Source organism: Egretta garzetta, unplaced genomic scaffold (genome assembly GCF_000687185.1).
Source record: "Egretta garzetta isolate BGI_Z169 unplaced genomic scaffold, ASM68718v1 scaffold768, whole genome shotgun sequence".
Taxonomy (NCBI): domain Eukaryota; kingdom Metazoa; phylum Chordata; class Aves; order Pelecaniformes; family Ardeidae; genus Egretta; species Egretta garzetta.
The window spans coordinates 1,639,861-1,656,955 of NW_009260594.1; the positions used below are offsets into that span (position 1 = coordinate 1,639,861).

Here is a 17,095-nt window from a genome sequence, read left to right on the forward strand (position 1 = left end):
GTGGTAGAAGGGTGGCTGAGGGAGGTGGGGCTGAGAGCAGGACAATGGGTCACAGAGGCACATCTGGGTTGGCATCAATAAATTATAAAAGCTTGTCAGCAGATGAATGGCATTACCTCAGCATGGACCAAGAACCAGGCATTAACTTTTAATGAACGGCAGCCGGGGGAAGCAGAACATGCGAGAACAGGGCGGCTGAAGTCGGAGATGAAGACCTGGCAGTGCTTGGTTGCCCGGAGGAGAGCTCTGCAGCCCCTAGTGCAGGATCTGGCCCCCAGCCTGCTGTGGGGATGATGCATGGTGTGCTCTCCTGGCTCCACCACTCTGCACTACCTCCCCCTGAACTGCTCCAGTGCAAAATCCGACTCCATGGGCTGCACTCATCATGCCAGCAAGTACGCACAGCTCAAACCAGAGCCCCTGGTTGTTCAGATCCTCCTCCTGCATTTAATTTAATGAAAACTAATGTGGCAGACAATTATCCCTAAGGTTGGGCTCAGGAGACATTTAGAGGAGGGAATTTGGCAGTTTCTCATGGCGCTGTTTAATAAAATTAGCCTGTAACCCAGTAAGAACCAAGGGGAAGGGCTTTCCTAAGCCCCACAATGAACGCAGCAGGCAGCGATGTGCCCGCTTGCTCTGGGCAGCTGAGCCGTGCCTGGCTGGGCAGCGTGGCCAGGGATGGCCCCAGGGAGGCAGGAGGTCCTCATCAGTGTCAACTAATTACCCTTGGGGGTCACATTTCCAAATGATGGGCAAGTCTTGCATGCTACTTTCTACAAAGCACAGAGGGAAGTGATTGCCTGGACCAAAAACCACGGTGGGCCATGGCTGTGGGCCCTGCTCAAGGACATCTGTGGCGTTAACCCAGAGGCAAACCTGCACAGGTAGCAAAGGGTGTGAACACACACTGCTCCTCAGACCCACCATTAATTACATGCTAATGGCTCTGCAGGCACGATGATTTTTCTGGGTGGTTCCCAAACCCAGCAGACATCCAATGCATTGCCTCTCGCTCCTCTGCTTGAGGAGCATCCGTGGCTGCATGGCTGGAAGTGCCGCAGTGACACGGCTGTGGGTGCTGGGTGGGAGAGTCCCCCAGGACTGGCAGAGCTCCAGGATGGCTTGCAGCCCCCCAAGCCCACAGCCCATGCTTGAACGTTCCCTCAAGGTGGGAGAGAGGCTGCACAATCACTGCCAGCTCTGTCCTGCCTGAACTAGTCAAAGGCAGAGAACAATGCTCAGACAGCAGCTCCTGGGAGTGTTTCAGGCACCCAGCACTTGCAACCAACCATCTAAAGACCTAAAAACCCCCAGTATTTCCTCAAGTGCTGCAGCAGCATTTAATGCTGCCTGCCGGGGAACCAGGTCAGCCTCTCCCAGGTTTCTCCACCTCCAGCAGCCAGCTCAGAGCCTGGAGCCAAGTTAGATCCTGCACTGGTGCACACACCCACCCTGCACTGCAGCCAGCCCTTGCCCAAGGAGGGGTCAGCAGACCCCCATTGCAAGCCTGTACATGTGCGTATATGTATTTTTGTAGGTGACACTTGCACCCCTTCCCCTCCCTTGCTTACCTCCTCCCAGCAGTGCAGGACTCCAGCAACAGGAGGTAACAAGACCCAGCTCCTCTCCCGGGGTCATCCCTCATGGGTAACCTCCTGCATGGGATTGCCATCCTCCATCACCATGCCGGCATCTCAGCTCCTCTGGCCAATAGGGAAACCCTGGGGGACAGGGTGCACACACCTCTCCCCCCTTCCTCCCCCCCATTTTTAGCCCCAGAAAGCCCCCCTCCACCTGCAGCCAGGCAGGCTGGGTGCAGGGAGCATGAGGGTCCTGCACAGCACATCCTCAGCTCTGTGCAGGTTAAGAATGACCATCTTCCTAGGCTAAAAGCTGAATTCTCAAAATGCCTAAAAAAACCCCTGCCAAACAAACAACATAAAACAAGTGAGCATCGTTAAACCAAACCTCTCCCAGCCCTCCCAGGTCCTGCACCACAACTGAATCCCCGTCCACCTTCCCAGCCTCAGCCATATACCCCCAACACCGTCCACCTTGCAGCTCTGCATTGATTCTGCTTCTGCATCCCAAAGTCAGGGTTTGGTCCTCGATAAATACGAGTCAAAAAAAATCCCCGCCCCCAGCCCTCAGGTCTGGCAGCAAACACCAGGAACAAACTGCAGAGCACCGAAATCAAATGTTTATGTTGATATTTATTACAGCATGGGGAGGGGGGAGAAGGGGGGAGAACCATTCCATTCAAAAAACCATCCCATACCAATGAAGACAATAATTTAGCTATTCATTTTAAAATACATTAAAACCGGTCCTTTCATTTCCTCATGTCAGAACGGGAAAAAAAAAAAAATAAAAAAAAGGGAAAAAACCCCAAGATGGAAATTGGAAAAGGAAAAAAAGTAGACCCCTCAGGGAACCCCCCGAGTATATTTGCGATACACCAAATCTGCATTCAGTTATTTCTCAGCATTACTTGGAAAATATTAACCTGAATGTAAAGCACAATTAAAATGCCTAGGAAAAAGAAGGCAAACATTTAAAAAAAAAATTGTATTACACACTAAAAAAAAAAAGTTTTGTCATCTCATGTCTTGCAGTCAGAGTAATAAAAACAAGCCAAATGTTCCCCAAAAACATTTCAATGAAGGGGTGCGGAAAAAAGACATCCCTTTAATAAAACATTATCAACAAATATCGTACACAAACTACAATGTATAATAATTACTTTTTTTTTCCCCCTCTCGGTAATTTTCGAACCAGACTACAAGGTAAGAAAAAACACTGAAACAAGATACAATGCTTTCAATAATCCGCACAAAGGTCAAATCCAAGGGAGAGAATATTTTACAGAATATGATATACATGGAGCAGAAATGGGAGCTGGAGAAAAACAAAGACCAAACTACAGGGTAGTGTCATGTACAGAGATCCCAACCCACCGCCTTGGCTCGTCCCTTCCTCTCCTGCCAGAAGGAAGGGCCTTCGATGCTTGCCATTAATTTTTATTTTCTTATTACAGAGCGAGCCTACAGAATAGCAAGGTTACATTTTAACAACAAGAAATCCTTAAAAAATATCTCCATCCAGTTCCAAATCATAGATAAGTGAAACCCTGACAAGAGCACATCTCTAAAGAAAAGACACCCCACCCCACCCCACCCCCAAGTACCCCCAAAGCAAATAAAACCCCCTAAAAACCCCAAAGTTAGCTGGAGATCACAGTTTCAAAGTCCCAGGTCAGATTAACCCTTCCTTTCGGTGGATTAAAAAAAAATAAAAAAATTAAAAAATCAATTTTTGCAGTGAACCAGCTGAAGGACTCTGGGGAAGGGAGGGACAGAGATTTCTTCTTGTACTCAGAGAGGGGGGGAAAGACTAACACAGTGCATGCCACAGTCACAGAGAGCAAGATCACGATTCATTCGAGGATGTGATCCTAGAAGGGGTCACCTGCGTTAACAAGTTTATAACGAGGTGGTGGAGTCTCTTCCCCAAAGCAGATCTTGTTAACTGGAGGAGGAAGCGTTGTGCTGCAAACGAACCAAAAAAACCCCCAAAAATAGAAGGGAAAAAAAAAAACCCAAAACCAAAAAAAACAGGCCTTCCGAACGAAAACCACCATTGTAAACTGTCCAGTTTATTTAAAAAAATGACTACAACAGAGACAACATGAGATTTCATATCTAGACTAGCTTCCTGGTGTCGCACGGCACAAACATACAACAGGTTCGGTTTCTGTCTTTATTTAAAAGAACAAAGCAAAGAGATCGGAGTTGGGTGCTAGAGGCTTCCGTTTGTTTCCAAAAAGAAGTGTCATGTACATATATAAACCCTTCCGCACAAAGAAGGGTCTTGTCATGTCTTGAAATATTTTAAGTTTTGTCCTTCATGTTTTATGGAATAAAAAGTTCAGCCTTTTTATTGCATGAAACTAAACCTGGGGTTTTGGCCCCCGCCACGCGTCTCCCTGCCCATACACCTAGCTTCTTCTTCTTCTTGCATAATTCGTTGAGATCCTCCGAACGGCAGCTGACTCTCTTGATCCTGGAGAGGAGGAGGGGGAGGGAAATCACACACTCATCGTCATGCTGGGGGAATACTGGAAGAGAGACAGAGCCAGGGTGAGAAACCAGGTGGGCCAGACCCCCAGACACCAGAGGGGGATGCAAAAGGAGGCTGATGACAGCTATACAGCAACCTAATTGGATCTAATAAATCAGGAGGAGAGGATACGCTGGAGACTCGAATTTATCAGGGCGTAATCTGCTCTGTAACTTGCTTTTCCAGGGAGAAAATCAGCAGAACAGTATGGGGTGAGATGCAATTTAAAACAAATAATTAACATGCACGCGCGTATATGCTGCTAATAGCGGAAGAGGAGGGACGTCTGCAGCCACCCACAGCGCCTTGAATCACCGAGGCCAGCACAGCTGGCTGCATCCGTGCCAGCTCCTCTCCATCCCGTGGGAACCTCTCCATCCCGCGGGATCCTCTCCCCTCCCTCAGTACACCCCTGTCCCGCCAAGGACCCAAGCTTGCACCCACCAGCATATTCTTTCCTCCCCACTTTCTGTCCTGGAGCAGCTCACACACAGCACAACCCAGGCCCAAAAGGCACCCACCGCCATGCCCACCCGCCCCTGTGCCGGGACGCCCTAGGGACCGTCTCCCTGTCCCCAGGGAGGCACTCACTCACATTGTCATTTTGGAAGGAATGGAGAAAGTTGCCTCCCAGCTCCCCGTCGTCTCTTGGAGTGCCCGGGGGATTGCTAATGCCACTTATGTTGTTTGGAGAATTCTGCAGGAGATGAGGGGGGAGGCGATGAGGTCCCTGCACCCCCACAAAAACACCATGGGGGCAGAACACAGCCCCGCCTGCCCCAGTCACATCCCCTCGACATGTCCCCATCCATTGGGGTCACACCAGCACCCCAGTGCCGAGAAGGGGGGGCCCACACACCCGCTCTGCAACTCACTTACTTTTGGAAGTCCATCTATGTCTCCTGACCCTGCACAGGGGGGACACAAAAGGAGAAGAGCCTTACTGAGCATGCAGGCATGGCCCCCATGCCCCCCTGCCCTGTTCCCCCCCAGACCCTGCTTCTGATCTCCAGCCAAAGGCTCTGCTTTGAGCACTGGTCTGACTTGGGGGCTTACCCCAGGACGGGAGCAGGCACTGGGAAGCTCTGCCAGCGTCCCCAGGGAGCTCCCCAAGCTGCAGCCCCCCGTGCAGGTACTCACCTAATGATCCGTTCATGTGATGGGGCTCCATGCCGCCCATGCCGCCCATGGGGCCGTCAGAGCCGGGGCCCATCGGGAACTGTGGAAAAAAAAGGCAACAAAACCAAAATCAGCCACAAAACCAACCTGCATGTCTGCCATGGCCCTGGCAGCTCCTGGGGACCATCCGCTCCCCAGCCATCCCTCCGGAGCAGGGGGAGAGGAGGGATGCATCCAGCCCTAAGGCTGTGGGGCACGTCGCGGGGCTCGTGGTCCTGTGGGTTCACCTATAAAATTTGGCCGGATGGGTGTGGGCAGACCCAGACCCATGGCAGCACAGAGGGCTCCCTCCAACCAGCATTTAACGAGATTTAAGTCGGCCCATATCCTGCAAAACACAGCATCTCGCTGGGCACGCAGCTGCCACCACCTCAGCCAGAGCAGCAGGACCGCCACTCTCTTAATAAGCATAAAAAATTAACAAAGTCACTGAAGAGTTAATCGCTTTTTGATGGTTTGGTTTATTTCTGTTTTGTAACAAATGTCTGAAATCAATTAAACTGCTTTACTCTCAACTGATGAAGTTAATTATGATTTGTTATGGTATCTGATATGTAAATTATTAGAAAGCAGACTTACATTCGATCGACTGCCTGCGGGCGGTACTGGATTAATCATTGTGTAGATGTTGTCACTTGAATTTGTTGAATCTGTGGAACAGTGAAGCCCAATAAGTCGGGTGATTAATTCATTTCTTAATTAAAACAAACTCATGCCACTTGAACTCATTCTTTTGTATTTTATCACCTAAAATTCCCTCTAAGTACCACCATTTTCTGGCTAATTTGTATTTAATGAAGATCCACAAAGTTTTTAATCACAGAAATTCAACTGTGAAAAAGAATTCAACTCCTGGATGGGAAGTGCGGGGAGGCAATTCCCTGCCATGTAGTGCTCCTCACCTCCCCACCTCCCCGAGCCCCGCAGCATCCAAATCTGTCGGGGGATATAGGAACATCCCCAAATGCCATCCCACCGCTTGCTCCCCGGAAAGGCAAAAGCTGCATAAATTGGTTATCACTGGTTGGGCAGGAGTTGCCTGTGCTTGGTGGTGCAGCCCCAGGGATGGGGGTCTGCTGGCAGGGGAAGGGGCAGGAGCCTGGGAGGGCTGGCCCCGGAGATGGGGGGGTCTCAGGGGGCTCATACCTGCGGGACTGGGCATGATGGGTGTCCCTGGAGGACCGCCGCCGCCAGGCGGACCCTGCGGAGAGACAAAGTGGGGGTCAGCCACGCAAACACGAGCATCGCCCACCTCCCCGCGTTTTCAAATGCGGTGCTGGACCTGGCACCCCCAAACCCAGCCTGGCTTTCCCCATGGCACCGACTCCCTGCCAAACCACAGGAGCTCCCTGAGCCATAACATCTCTGCACCCCAACAACAGGATGGACAGATGGAGCATACTCACCACGTATGTACCAGGCGATGAAGAAGAGTATGGGATCTATAGAGAGAAGAGATCCAGGTTCAGCTGCAGGGTACGTGGAGGCTCCCCTGGGCTGGTCCCCAGCAGGGCACAGCTGAGAGTCCCCCCTGCCCCCCCAACCCAGCCAGGATCAGGGTCCCAGGGCCCACCAGCCCCCACGGCTGTACCCCGCCGCAGGGAGAGCAGCAGGGCTCCGGCTTCAGATGCAGCACCTAAACAAGAGGCTGGGGAACCCCCTCTCGTTAGCAGGAGTCAGCTAATGGGGAATTGCCTCATTTGCGGGATGATCCCCACCCAGCCCCGCTCTTGCTTCAGGGACCGTGGGATACTCACTGAGTTAGCACTGCTGGGGTTCGGCCACGGTCTGCCGGCTCCCGGACCCCTGGGGTCAAAATTAAACAGGAAAAAAAAAAAAGGTGTGTTTTTATCTGTACAGTCCCGCAAAGCCCGAGCTGGCAGCCAAACATCCCCAGCATGGGGTTTGCCTTACATGTTAATTCCAGGCATGCCGGGACCTAGGGAATTGGGTGGAGGTCTCATGCCACTGCCGTAGTTCTGCAACGATAACCAAGGGTCAGTCTACCGTACCGGGAAGGGAAAACAGAGGAGACAAGACAAGTGGAAAAAACCTCAACAAACAAAGAATCAAGAGGATTAGTTTGCTAAAATGAGCATTAAACCAAAAATATTAGATGATGATGAACATAGAGGCAATTAGCAATTGTGTTTATAAAAAAACCCAGGCAGCTGAGTACGGAAGGGAGCCAGGCTGAGCCCCAAAGTCCTCCCTGGTCTCTGATGCCATGCTGGTGGAGGGAAAACAGCCCCCTCCCAGCTCCAGGAGACAAATCTGCCCGCAGCCCCCAAGTGCCAACAACAGCCTTTTGGGTTTGTCTTTTTGTGCAGGAGAAAACATGGGCAGGAGGAGGAAAGTGGCGTCGCTTGGAAGGTTACTGCTGCAGCGTGAGGTCGGGAAAAGGCTGCGCGAGCTCCCCCCGAGATCAGCATCCCCTGCTCCCAGGATGAGGGCTGGAGTAGGGAAAACCAAGCCAGGCTTGTTTTCCCGTTGCTTCCCAGCTGTCTGCTACATCCCCCAGAGTGGGTCTGCAGCTGCGGGTAGCGGGACAGGGCAGTCAGCCCCTTGGGGCTCTTCTCCTGGCTTATTCCACCCCAGCTTAGCCTCCAGCTGGGACCCAGAGCCTCAGATCTGTGTCCCTCATCTCCTAAAACCAGCTCTAGTACAAAGCCAAGCCCAAGGCAGCAAAGGAAGAGGAATCCCCTGAATGCCACGCTCCATTCGGTCTGTGCTTTGCTCCCTGTGCCCTCCGGGTGACGTGCAGCCGGATTTAGGTCGCGCTGCCGCTCCTCCCCTCCCACCTCCCCCCGGTGATGCATCTTTTTGGGCTGTATTTCTGCTATTTACAGAAAAAAATTGCAAGGGCAGGAGGGGGGATGGCTGGCCGCTTCTTATTTCGCAGCCCCTCGGAGTGCTTGAAGCTGGATTTTAAGTGCAATAGTTCAGTGCTGTCAATTTTTCCCTGGATTTATGGATGTACTGGAGCACAGTGCTCTGCTGAGGGCATCGCCAAAGTTTGTTTTGAAGAGGCAGAAAAGGGTTTTCCCCAAACAAATTACCAGCAAGTCCTTAATTGATTGAAATTCCAGCCATTTACACTGAATAGCAGCATCAAACCCCTTGTTTAAAAAAAAAAAAAAAAAGCTCAGCGTTTTTAATTGGAGCTGAAAGGCTGGAAAACGAAGCCATCTGAAAGATGCTCAGGGAGGGTGGGGAGGGAACGCAGCTGTGCCGAGCGACCTGGATGCCGGGCTCTGGCAAGACACCGCCAAAACCTAGCGAGCGAGCTACAAACACTCTTCACGGGGGCACCGGCAAACCTAATCCTGGCTTCTGCAGAGCTAAGGCCGCGACTATTAAAGGGAAAAAGGCAGCAGCGATCAGCTGTATGGGATGATTCATTGTCGGTGCGTAATAAGTAGCTGTTGTCAGGATGCCGGGAAGTCCTGGCTGGATGCTCCGCAGCCCTTTGGAGTCATTTAAGGAGTATTTGGGAAGGTCCTGATGCAAAGCTTAAAGCAATAAATTCCTGGGCACACAAGGTGTGAGGGGCTGCCGGGTTTGGTTCGGTATTTTTGGCAGTTGCCTGTGCTCGTTCCTGGATGGCTGCGGGGAGGCAGCACCCTGTGGGTGCCAGATTGGGAAGCCCAGCACTTCCCCAGGGGAAGGCTGCCTTTTAAAAAGCCTCTCCCTAATGTACGTACACAGGGAACGGCAGAGTCAAAAATAAAGCCCTGAACATTTCACAACTCCTGCCGGCTCCCAGCGCTGCCGCCATCCCACGCGGTGCTGAACGCGCGCTTGCGGCTTCCAAGTTTCGCGGCGAGCCTTGCAAGTGGGAAGCGAGCAGCCTCCCCCAGGCAAACCGCCGCCGCTCTCCTTGGCGCAGGCCACGCTAACAAATGCCATTTTTTTTTTTGTGTGCAATCCTCCAGGAAAGGAGGATTTTAAGCAGAGCAGCAGCACTCAAAGCATCCCTGGCTTGGCTATTGGAGGGTCTGTCTGTGAAACGACGCTCGTGTGGGTTTTTTATCCCGTGCCCTAGGATGGATCTGGGTGCTTGTGGAGACGGCCGGGCATCCTTGAGCAGCATCCTCAGGCTGGTGTTAAAAAGAGATGACACAACTCCCTCTTTACACAATATTCGCTTATCTCAACAGTCTCCGGGGGAAAAACAAAACAAAACTCCAGCGCACCCGCTCGTCTCTTGACAGACTCTGATCCTCGCGCTACAAACTCGATGTAGGCGACGATGCAGAGAGGATAAACCTCCAACCAAAATATGATAATCTGGTTTTGAAGTCTCGTAGAAGGAACAAACAGGAGTGAGTCAACAACAAGCCACTCCATAAAGTGAATCAATGGGAAGACAGCATATATTAACCCAGATCCGCTTAATTTCACGAGTTTGCTCCCCTCTCCTGAACTAGAAGCTCAAGCAGGCAGCAGGAAGGGCAAGCGGATGGGAACCTCGCAGAGGAAAGCCTTATTCCCCTGCTAAAGGGATCTTTGCCATTTCTTTTTATTTATTTATTTTTAATGCGAGCCTCCCCTTTCCCTTTCCTGCCGTTAGGGTCGTAACTATTTCCCAGGAAGGCAGTGTAATGCACTCAAAGGCCGCTCCAGCGCGGCACTAAGTGCCATCCCCTTTGACGGAAGGGCAGGAGGGAGGTTGCAATACCCTTAATGAGCTCTGAAGACCTCACTCATGTTAAAAGGAGGGATTTCCAGATGCAAGACTAATGTAAAAAGCATTAACACTAATGGGGGTACAGGGTGTGTGAGGGGGGGAACTCCCAGTGTTTTTGAGCCCCAGGAGGTTGTTTCGATGGTACGTGGCGTTTGCCAAGCTGTAAGATGCTCTTTGGCGTGGGGCTTACCTGTGGACCGGGACCCATGGGGCCCATCCCTCGCGGAGGATTCATCCTTTGCATGGGGCCGCCCATGTTAGGGTGCCCTGTTGGGAGGAAAGCAGGGGCGTTACATGGCACAGCAGCCACTTTGGGCCCCAGATTAATGGCTAACAAGAAACATTAATGTTCAACCTTCCTCCGCTGGGTTTACCTTGCTGTCGCGTGGGATCCATCGAATTGGGCAGCAACGGCTGTGTACCGGGAACAGCGCCTGGGGGCTGTGAAAACAAGGGGACGGAGATTAAAAAAAATAATTAATTGCTAAAACACAGCCTAGAGAGACAGATTTGGGTTGAGGCTTTTCAAGAGGCTCCTTGGTGTGCTCCCCGGGATGCACCACCCCCAAGCTTCCCGGATCCCGCTGCATCCCGCATCCTGAGCATCCTCCTACAGCCTCCAGGCGTTTGCCTCCCCTTTCCTTTTGCAAATAACCTCTAAAAACCAAACAAGGCGCCAGCGTTTACTTCTCTCCCCACAGCCCGCATGCCATCAGGCTGCTGTATTTTGGGGGAGTGGAGGAAAGCCCGGGCTGCACAGGGCAGAGGCGTTAAAGCCAGCAGGGAACAGAGGTGGGCAGCGCAGCTCGCCGATACCAACATAGAGCCAGGGCCAAGCCGTACAGGTTGCAGCGATTTGTCGGCTGCCGACGGGGAGATGCTCCATCTGCAGCAGACCAGCGTTCAGACCCATCTCCACACAGGCAGGAGGGGAAGGCGGATGCTCCCCCCTCCCCAAACCCCGCTCTGCTCAGGCAACTGTGGCTATTTAAAGTTCAAAGGCTGCTCCGAACAGATAAAGGGGGAGAAAAATGCAGATACCATCTGCCTGGGGGAAGCAAACTGTAAACAGTTTTGCTACAGCGCTGGCTTTTATTTGAACACTGACACAGACGGATCCCACTGCTAGAGCACAGCATAGGCACCGGGTGTGCACGGCCGCGCTGAGGCAGAACCTGCCCAGTCCGAATTTTTTTGCAGCTTGGAAGCTGGCAGCAGGAGGAAGATAGACCAGGCAGGTTGTAGCGATGGATATTTACACTTCTGCTGCCTGCCCTTCCCGCCTGCCTATTTATTCGTCCTGTCCCTCTGGGTGTGACCATAACCTCGCCGTGTTCTCGGTAGGTACAAACCTGTGTTCTACACGTGGTGTTTGGGGGAAAAAAATTAAATCTTTCTAATTAACTTTAGGAGTGGGTCCTGAATGCTCGACCCCTTTGGAACAGCAGCCACCCCAAGCTGGTCCCCTGCCTCTCCTGCCTGCCCCAGCTCACCGTGCTTACCTCCAGCGGCACTCGGGACCAGCCTGGGGACCACAGCAGGATGGGGCTCATTAAAACTGTCCCATGAGAAGGTTCTGTTAATCAATACCTCACTAAACCAGCCACCAGTGGCTGGGAGGCTCTTCCAGCCCCGCAGCTGCCTCACCATCGTTTTGCAAGTTCCAGCAATTCAAGCCTCAGATCCAGCAAGCACAAACACGAAGCAAGCTGCTACATCCTATTTCCTGACTTTTCTGCTCTTTCTGCTAATAAGAGCTACTTAAAAATAATATTGGTACCCAAAAAACAAGCTCCCAAGACAATTTGTGCACAGTCACCTTTGCTACTCAAAGGAATTATAGGTTTCCTTTAGTTTTCCTTTAATGACAAGCAACCCCTGGTTCAGTCATTACCCTATGGATGCGCACGGCATCGTTGGGAACGAGATGAATTCCTCAACCAAAGGCCACGCGTTCAGGCAACGCGTGGGGTGGAAGCCTCCGTCCGTAAGGCCAGAAACAAACTGCCCTTGTTTAAGCTGGGATAAGAGGATAAACCCAACCCAAAAAATTCAGCAGTGACCTGCCCTGCTTGACCCCACCGCTGATCTAAGCGCTTGGTCAACCCAGCAGCAGGATTATCTCCATCGCTTTAATTTTCTGTGATTGCAGGGAAAATCCAGCCGGGCAGCGAGCCTGCGGCACGGCACAGCTGTGCTGCAAACACCACATATAAAAAAGTGGCACATGCCCCACTGCCGTTTGCACCCTGGATATGCCCAAACCTCAAAAAAGAAATTAAAATAACATGGTTGTGTGACACTTGATGCTCCAGCACCATGAAACTGGAGGATGCCCAAGGGAGGCGAGGCCTCCCATCCAAACCCAAGGAGCACCTGCAGGACACCTGGTCCTCGTCCCCCTCCCCACATAAAAGCCATCCCCAGGAGACATGCCGGTGCGGAGCCCGGGAGCGCAGTACCTGGTTGCCCATCCTGATGGGGGGCCGGGGACCTCCGGCGTAGCGCGGCGACATGAACGGCTGCGGGGACACAAAAGGGAGGTCAGGGCCGAGCTGCGGGGAGGCAGCACGCTCCCCACGCACGCCGGTTAGACTGTACACACTGTTTTTGGTTTTGTTTTTCTGGAGACATCCTTTTTAAAAAAGTTAAGTTTCAAAAGAAAAAAAAAAAAAAAAGGAGTCCGGAGTCCATTTTTTTAACATTTTCTCTGTAGATTTACTGTTCAAGAGCGTATGACATCAGCAGTACTAGGTGAGGCTGTTAAATTTAGTGCATGGGAAACCCTGAGTGTTAGATACTGTTCAAGTTTAAATACATAGAGATATATTAAAAAAAGTGGCAAATAAGCACATACAGACACGCACACACAAAAAAAACCCCCAATGCTAAGTACTGAAAAAAAAAGAAGAAAGACTTAAAGTTACTTTTTTTACAACTGCTGCTACTAACAGAAGCTTAAAAACCCACATCAAGTTAAATTTCTCAGGCTACCTTGGGAAGGTAAAATAAGTCTGATACCCACGATTGACTTCTTAGTCCATTGACAACTGCACATCCAAAAAAAAAAGAAAAAAAATGGGAAAAAAACAGTATTTCGCTTCAGAGCTGGGGTGCCCGGGGGGATGCTCCCCGGGGGAGCGGGTACCCGCTGCCCAGCATGCTTATAGAGGGGGAAAAAAAAAAAAGAAAAAGCAAATCGAGCGCACGTCCCGGTTCACAGCCCTACCCATCGCTAGTGTCTTTACCTGACTGTGGGGTCCCATCATGCTGTTAGGATTGTGGGGTGGAGGCTGTGCGTGTGGCGAGGGCTGTGACCCAGGCGGTCCCTGTGAGGTCAGACAGTAGAAGGAGGTTATAGATTAGCACATGAAAGCGCAGAAAGAGCTAAAAAAAGGATTGACGGGTGGACCTGTTTTGTTGGGGAGTCAGTTCTCCCGTTGTAAATTTTTTTTTCTTTTTTTTTTTCTCCTCTTTTTAATTGAGTTTCTATTCATTTGTAGCTGAACAATGAATAATGATATATGCAAAAAAAAAAATTAAAAATCAGAACATCTGTCAAAATACAGCAGCCACATTGACGATAAATGGTCTGGTAGTTCAACAAAGTCTGCAATGATAAACACACAGGGAAACACTTTGCAAGGGTGTGCAACAAGGAAGAAAAAATATGCAGGAGAGGACCAGAGCGGTTGGGGGAAATAAAAAAAACACCCCTGAACCAAAAAAAAAAAGAATTTTTTCCTCTCTCATCCCAAAGGTTGGAAACACCTCTGGGTTTTTTTTATTTTGACCATGGTTCACTGGAGGTGCTGGAGCGAGTGCAGAGGACGAGGAGCACGTCCCAGCTCACGCCTGGGCAGCATTTGGCCGGCACAACCGGGGCTGCATCGCCAGAGTGTACGGATGCAACATCTTTCCTCGAGGTGGATTCCCTAAGGATGCGAGTAAAATGGCTTGCGAGCAAAGAAAGGATGTCTAGGGGAAAAAAGGAGAGATTAGTTGGTGCAGGTTTAAGGCTGCAATGCAGCAGCTGCTGACATTTTGGGCTTGAACGCCCACTTTTTTTTTTTTTTTAAATTTCCCTTAAAAGCACAAAATGAAAATTTGCTTGGAAAAACCGCGAGCTCAGTGCAAGAATATACCGGTGCGTGTTAATGTAAGGAAAAAAAAAAGTGTTTTTTGAGTCAAAGGAGGTATAATTGGTAGAGAAAGCAAACGAGCTTTGTCAGTAGGTGATGGGAAGCGACGGCAGGCTCCAGGACCAGCGCCGGAGCAGATGTTCTCTACCTGCCTCGTTACTAATTTCAACAAGTGTTCGCCTTCTAGCTGCTGCCAGCAATGGCATGGTTTGTTACCATGAGCAATTTTCTTAATTAACAGACATTAATTAGCCATTTAGCAATTTTGCAAGCATTTGTTTAGCAGCTTTCCTAAACATGAATACCACTGTGATAATGGTACTGATTAGAGGGTCCCCTAATTAACAGTACAGGGAAGGAAAATTGAAATCACATAAATTAAAAAGGGAGGGGAAGTTAATGAAGGCAGGACATATTTGCACCTGCAAATCTTTTGTACAGCGGAAACTTGAGTGCAATGTAAATAAAGTAAGAGGGTGGGTTTTTTTCCTCTTTTTTTTTTTTTTTTTTTTATTTGAACGGTTCATCGGCGAGATGGAGCCAAGCGGATTTAAACCAACAGCCTCCTACCAGCCTCCCCGCTCCAGCCGCTGTGCCCAGGGAAATAAAGTCCAACCATTTACACCACCGTTTATTCTCCAGGAGCCAAAGGCAACCAGCCCCTGCACCTCCTGCCCAGCGAACCTTGGCTGGAAGAGGTCACAGTATCTCAGGACAACCCTCCCGGTGCCAATGCAACTGCCTTCTCCATCCATGTCCCACCACAGTGGAGAAGACAAGCCTCTGTGGTTCAACTGTAGCATCAACCACCTTTAGCAGAAGTCATCTCCATGCACAAAACTTGACATATTTTTGCTTCTGAGGTGGCTAACTCTGTCTGTATGAATGCAAACAGCACCAGGGGCATCAGCTACCTCCCACCACCGGTTCATGGAGGACGACACCCCTCAACGAGGTCTGGCCATATCACCGCTGCAGGATTTGGGGTAGGGAAGGTTGGCAAAGGTGAACGAGGGATGAAACCAAGTAGAAAGGACAAACCAGGACTCGCGGAGGCCAACCCTCAAGTCCCATCAGCGCAAGAGCCAACAGGTCCTCCACAACACCTGCCTTGCTGTGCCACAAGGAAGAAGTCGTTATTACCCAGGTACTGACTGTACAGGCACGCAGACCCCATCCTCAAGTTATTAAACCCCTGATTAAACCCACCCCTGATGTGCTCCCTCTCATATCCCCCAGCATGTAAGGGCATGGGGTTTACAGGTATCAAATGCATGGGGGATATGGCCACCTACATGCACCCTGGCTGGGCCCAGGGGTAAGGCTTTGAGGCTGCATTTAAAGTCTTCAGAGCAAGCAGCGTTTCGTTATCGTAGGAAAAGCATCTATAAGAGACACAGTGGCATTTTCACTGGAGAAAATTCCCCCATGGCAATCTGACCCGGCCAGCATCAGTTGTTTGTGCTGCTGAAATGCTTCCCCTGGAGCATGGTCCTGCCCTGCCACCCCAAGGCTGCTCCCTGGGATGCTCCAGGCTCAGTGCCACACTTTGCCGGCCAGCAACCAGCATCCTTGCTGTCGTGTTATCGCACATGGTACCACTCCTGGTGGAGACTTCTGGATAACATGACTGCAGACGCCCAGCTCATGCAAACTCTTGGCAGGCAGGGAAGAGCTGAAAGGGACTTTTTACTTTATTTTTTTCCCATTCTTTTCTTCTTTTTCACAACAGCAACGAGCAACAGCATCTGAAATGCTTGCTCTGGGCTGCAACCGCCGCAGCCCCCTCCCGCGCCCCCGCAGCACGGCCGCGCTGCTCTGTCAGAAACGCAGACCCTCTGGATATTGTTATCTCTGTAAATATTTGCAGATGTTTCAGGGCTGGGACCTGCGTTCGGCTGGGAACGCCTGCCGGATCGGTTGCTTTTTCGCATGGGTTTCCCTCGCTGTGGAGGAAGCGGCAGATGATCCCGATGGATCACGGCGGTTGAGACAAGTGTTTTGCAGAGATGACATGTTGGCTCCGACCAACAGAACAACCCTTTTTTCTTAAAAAATGTGCATTTAGCAGTTATTAACTAGCACTGTTACAAGAGGAGGCTGAACACACACACAGCCCTGCTGCTTCCTCCGCACCACCTCCCTCCAGATCCCAAATGCCCAAGCGCCGCATCCCCTCAGCAGAGCTCCATCCCGCTCTGCTGGGCAAGCAGGACCTGCTCTGCAGTTAATTCACTCTCATCTCAAGACCAGCACTCTCCCCAACCAAAGAAACCCCATCATCTCTTGAGTTCTCTTTTTTTTCTTCCTCCCCCCCAAACTGGATGCCTTGCATGGGGGGCTACTCTTTACCTTCCTGTAGCTGTCTCAGAAAAACCCCAAACAACCCCAAACAGATAAAATGGCATTAGAGGAAACTGTTTCCGGCAGCTCTTGTTGCCTCAACCTCCTCTCTGCTTTATTCCCCCCCGCCCCTACACTACGGGGACTTTAAAAGCCCAATCTGGCCCACCAGACAAGCAAAGTTTGCTGCTGTTGCTGCTTTCTAAAGGGAGTTTCCAGGCGATCAGGTTATTCCCACTCCATCTCTCATGAGCTCGACTCCTCAAACTTCTTGTAAAATATTAAAGATGGAAAATGGCACAAGCAATCATAGCTCTGCGTGTGTCAATTTATGTTTCCAGAGTAATTCACCACAAATGGATCATGTTTTATGGGCTACATACTTTCAGCTAATGGGGGAGTTTTGCTATTTAAAAACATTTTCAAGCACTTCTGGGGGTGGCAGAACAACGCAGGATGGTATGAGAAGGCAAAGCATCGCTGCCACAAGATACCGACAATTTAGAGTTAGCAATGGGAAGGCATCTTGTGTTTTAAAATACCTGCCCCTGCCTACTGGTTTGGACATTAGAAAATAATAAAATAAATTAGATAGGTATTAATTAAAGGCGTGCCTGGG

At 50.6% G+C, this 17,095-nt stretch overlaps 2 protein-coding genes across 2 annotated transcripts in view; both read right to left on the bottom strand.

Annotated features, from left to right (window-relative positions):
- LOC104131491 (NADH-cytochrome b5 reductase-like) overlaps nt 1–5,072 on the bottom strand; it is a 23,131-nt gene extending 18,059 nt beyond the window's left edge. The window contains exon 1 of the mRNA XM_035900225.1: nt 5,067–5,072. The gene's annotated coding sequence lies outside the window, so the exon portion shown is untranslated. The remainder of the gene's footprint in view (nt 1–5,066) is intronic.
- Nucleotides 3,201–17,095, bottom strand: part of SSBP3 (single stranded DNA binding protein 3) — an 18,143-nt gene continuing 4,248 nt past the window's right edge. Inside the window, exons 2-14 of the mRNA XM_035900228.1 lie at nt 13,240–13,320; nt 12,454–12,513; nt 10,366–10,432; nt 10,182–10,258; nt 7,216–7,280; nt 7,059–7,107; nt 6,708–6,743; nt 6,448–6,502; nt 5,881–5,951; nt 5,263–5,341; nt 5,002–5,030; nt 4,718–4,819; nt 3,201–4,120 (exon numbers count right to left, since the gene is read on the bottom strand). Of these exons, the coding sequence (XP_035756121.1) occupies nt 4,091–4,120; nt 4,718–4,819; nt 5,002–5,030; nt 5,263–5,341; nt 5,881–5,951; nt 6,448–6,502; nt 6,708–6,743; nt 7,059–7,107; nt 7,216–7,280; nt 10,182–10,258; nt 10,366–10,432; nt 12,454–12,513; nt 13,240–13,320 (801 nt within the window). The 3' untranslated portion in view covers nt 3,201–4,090. The remainder of the gene's footprint in view (nt 4,121–4,717; nt 4,820–5,001; nt 5,031–5,262; nt 5,342–5,880; nt 5,952–6,447; nt 6,503–6,707; nt 6,744–7,058; nt 7,108–7,215; nt 7,281–10,181; nt 10,259–10,365; nt 10,433–12,453; nt 12,514–13,239; nt 13,321–17,095) is intronic.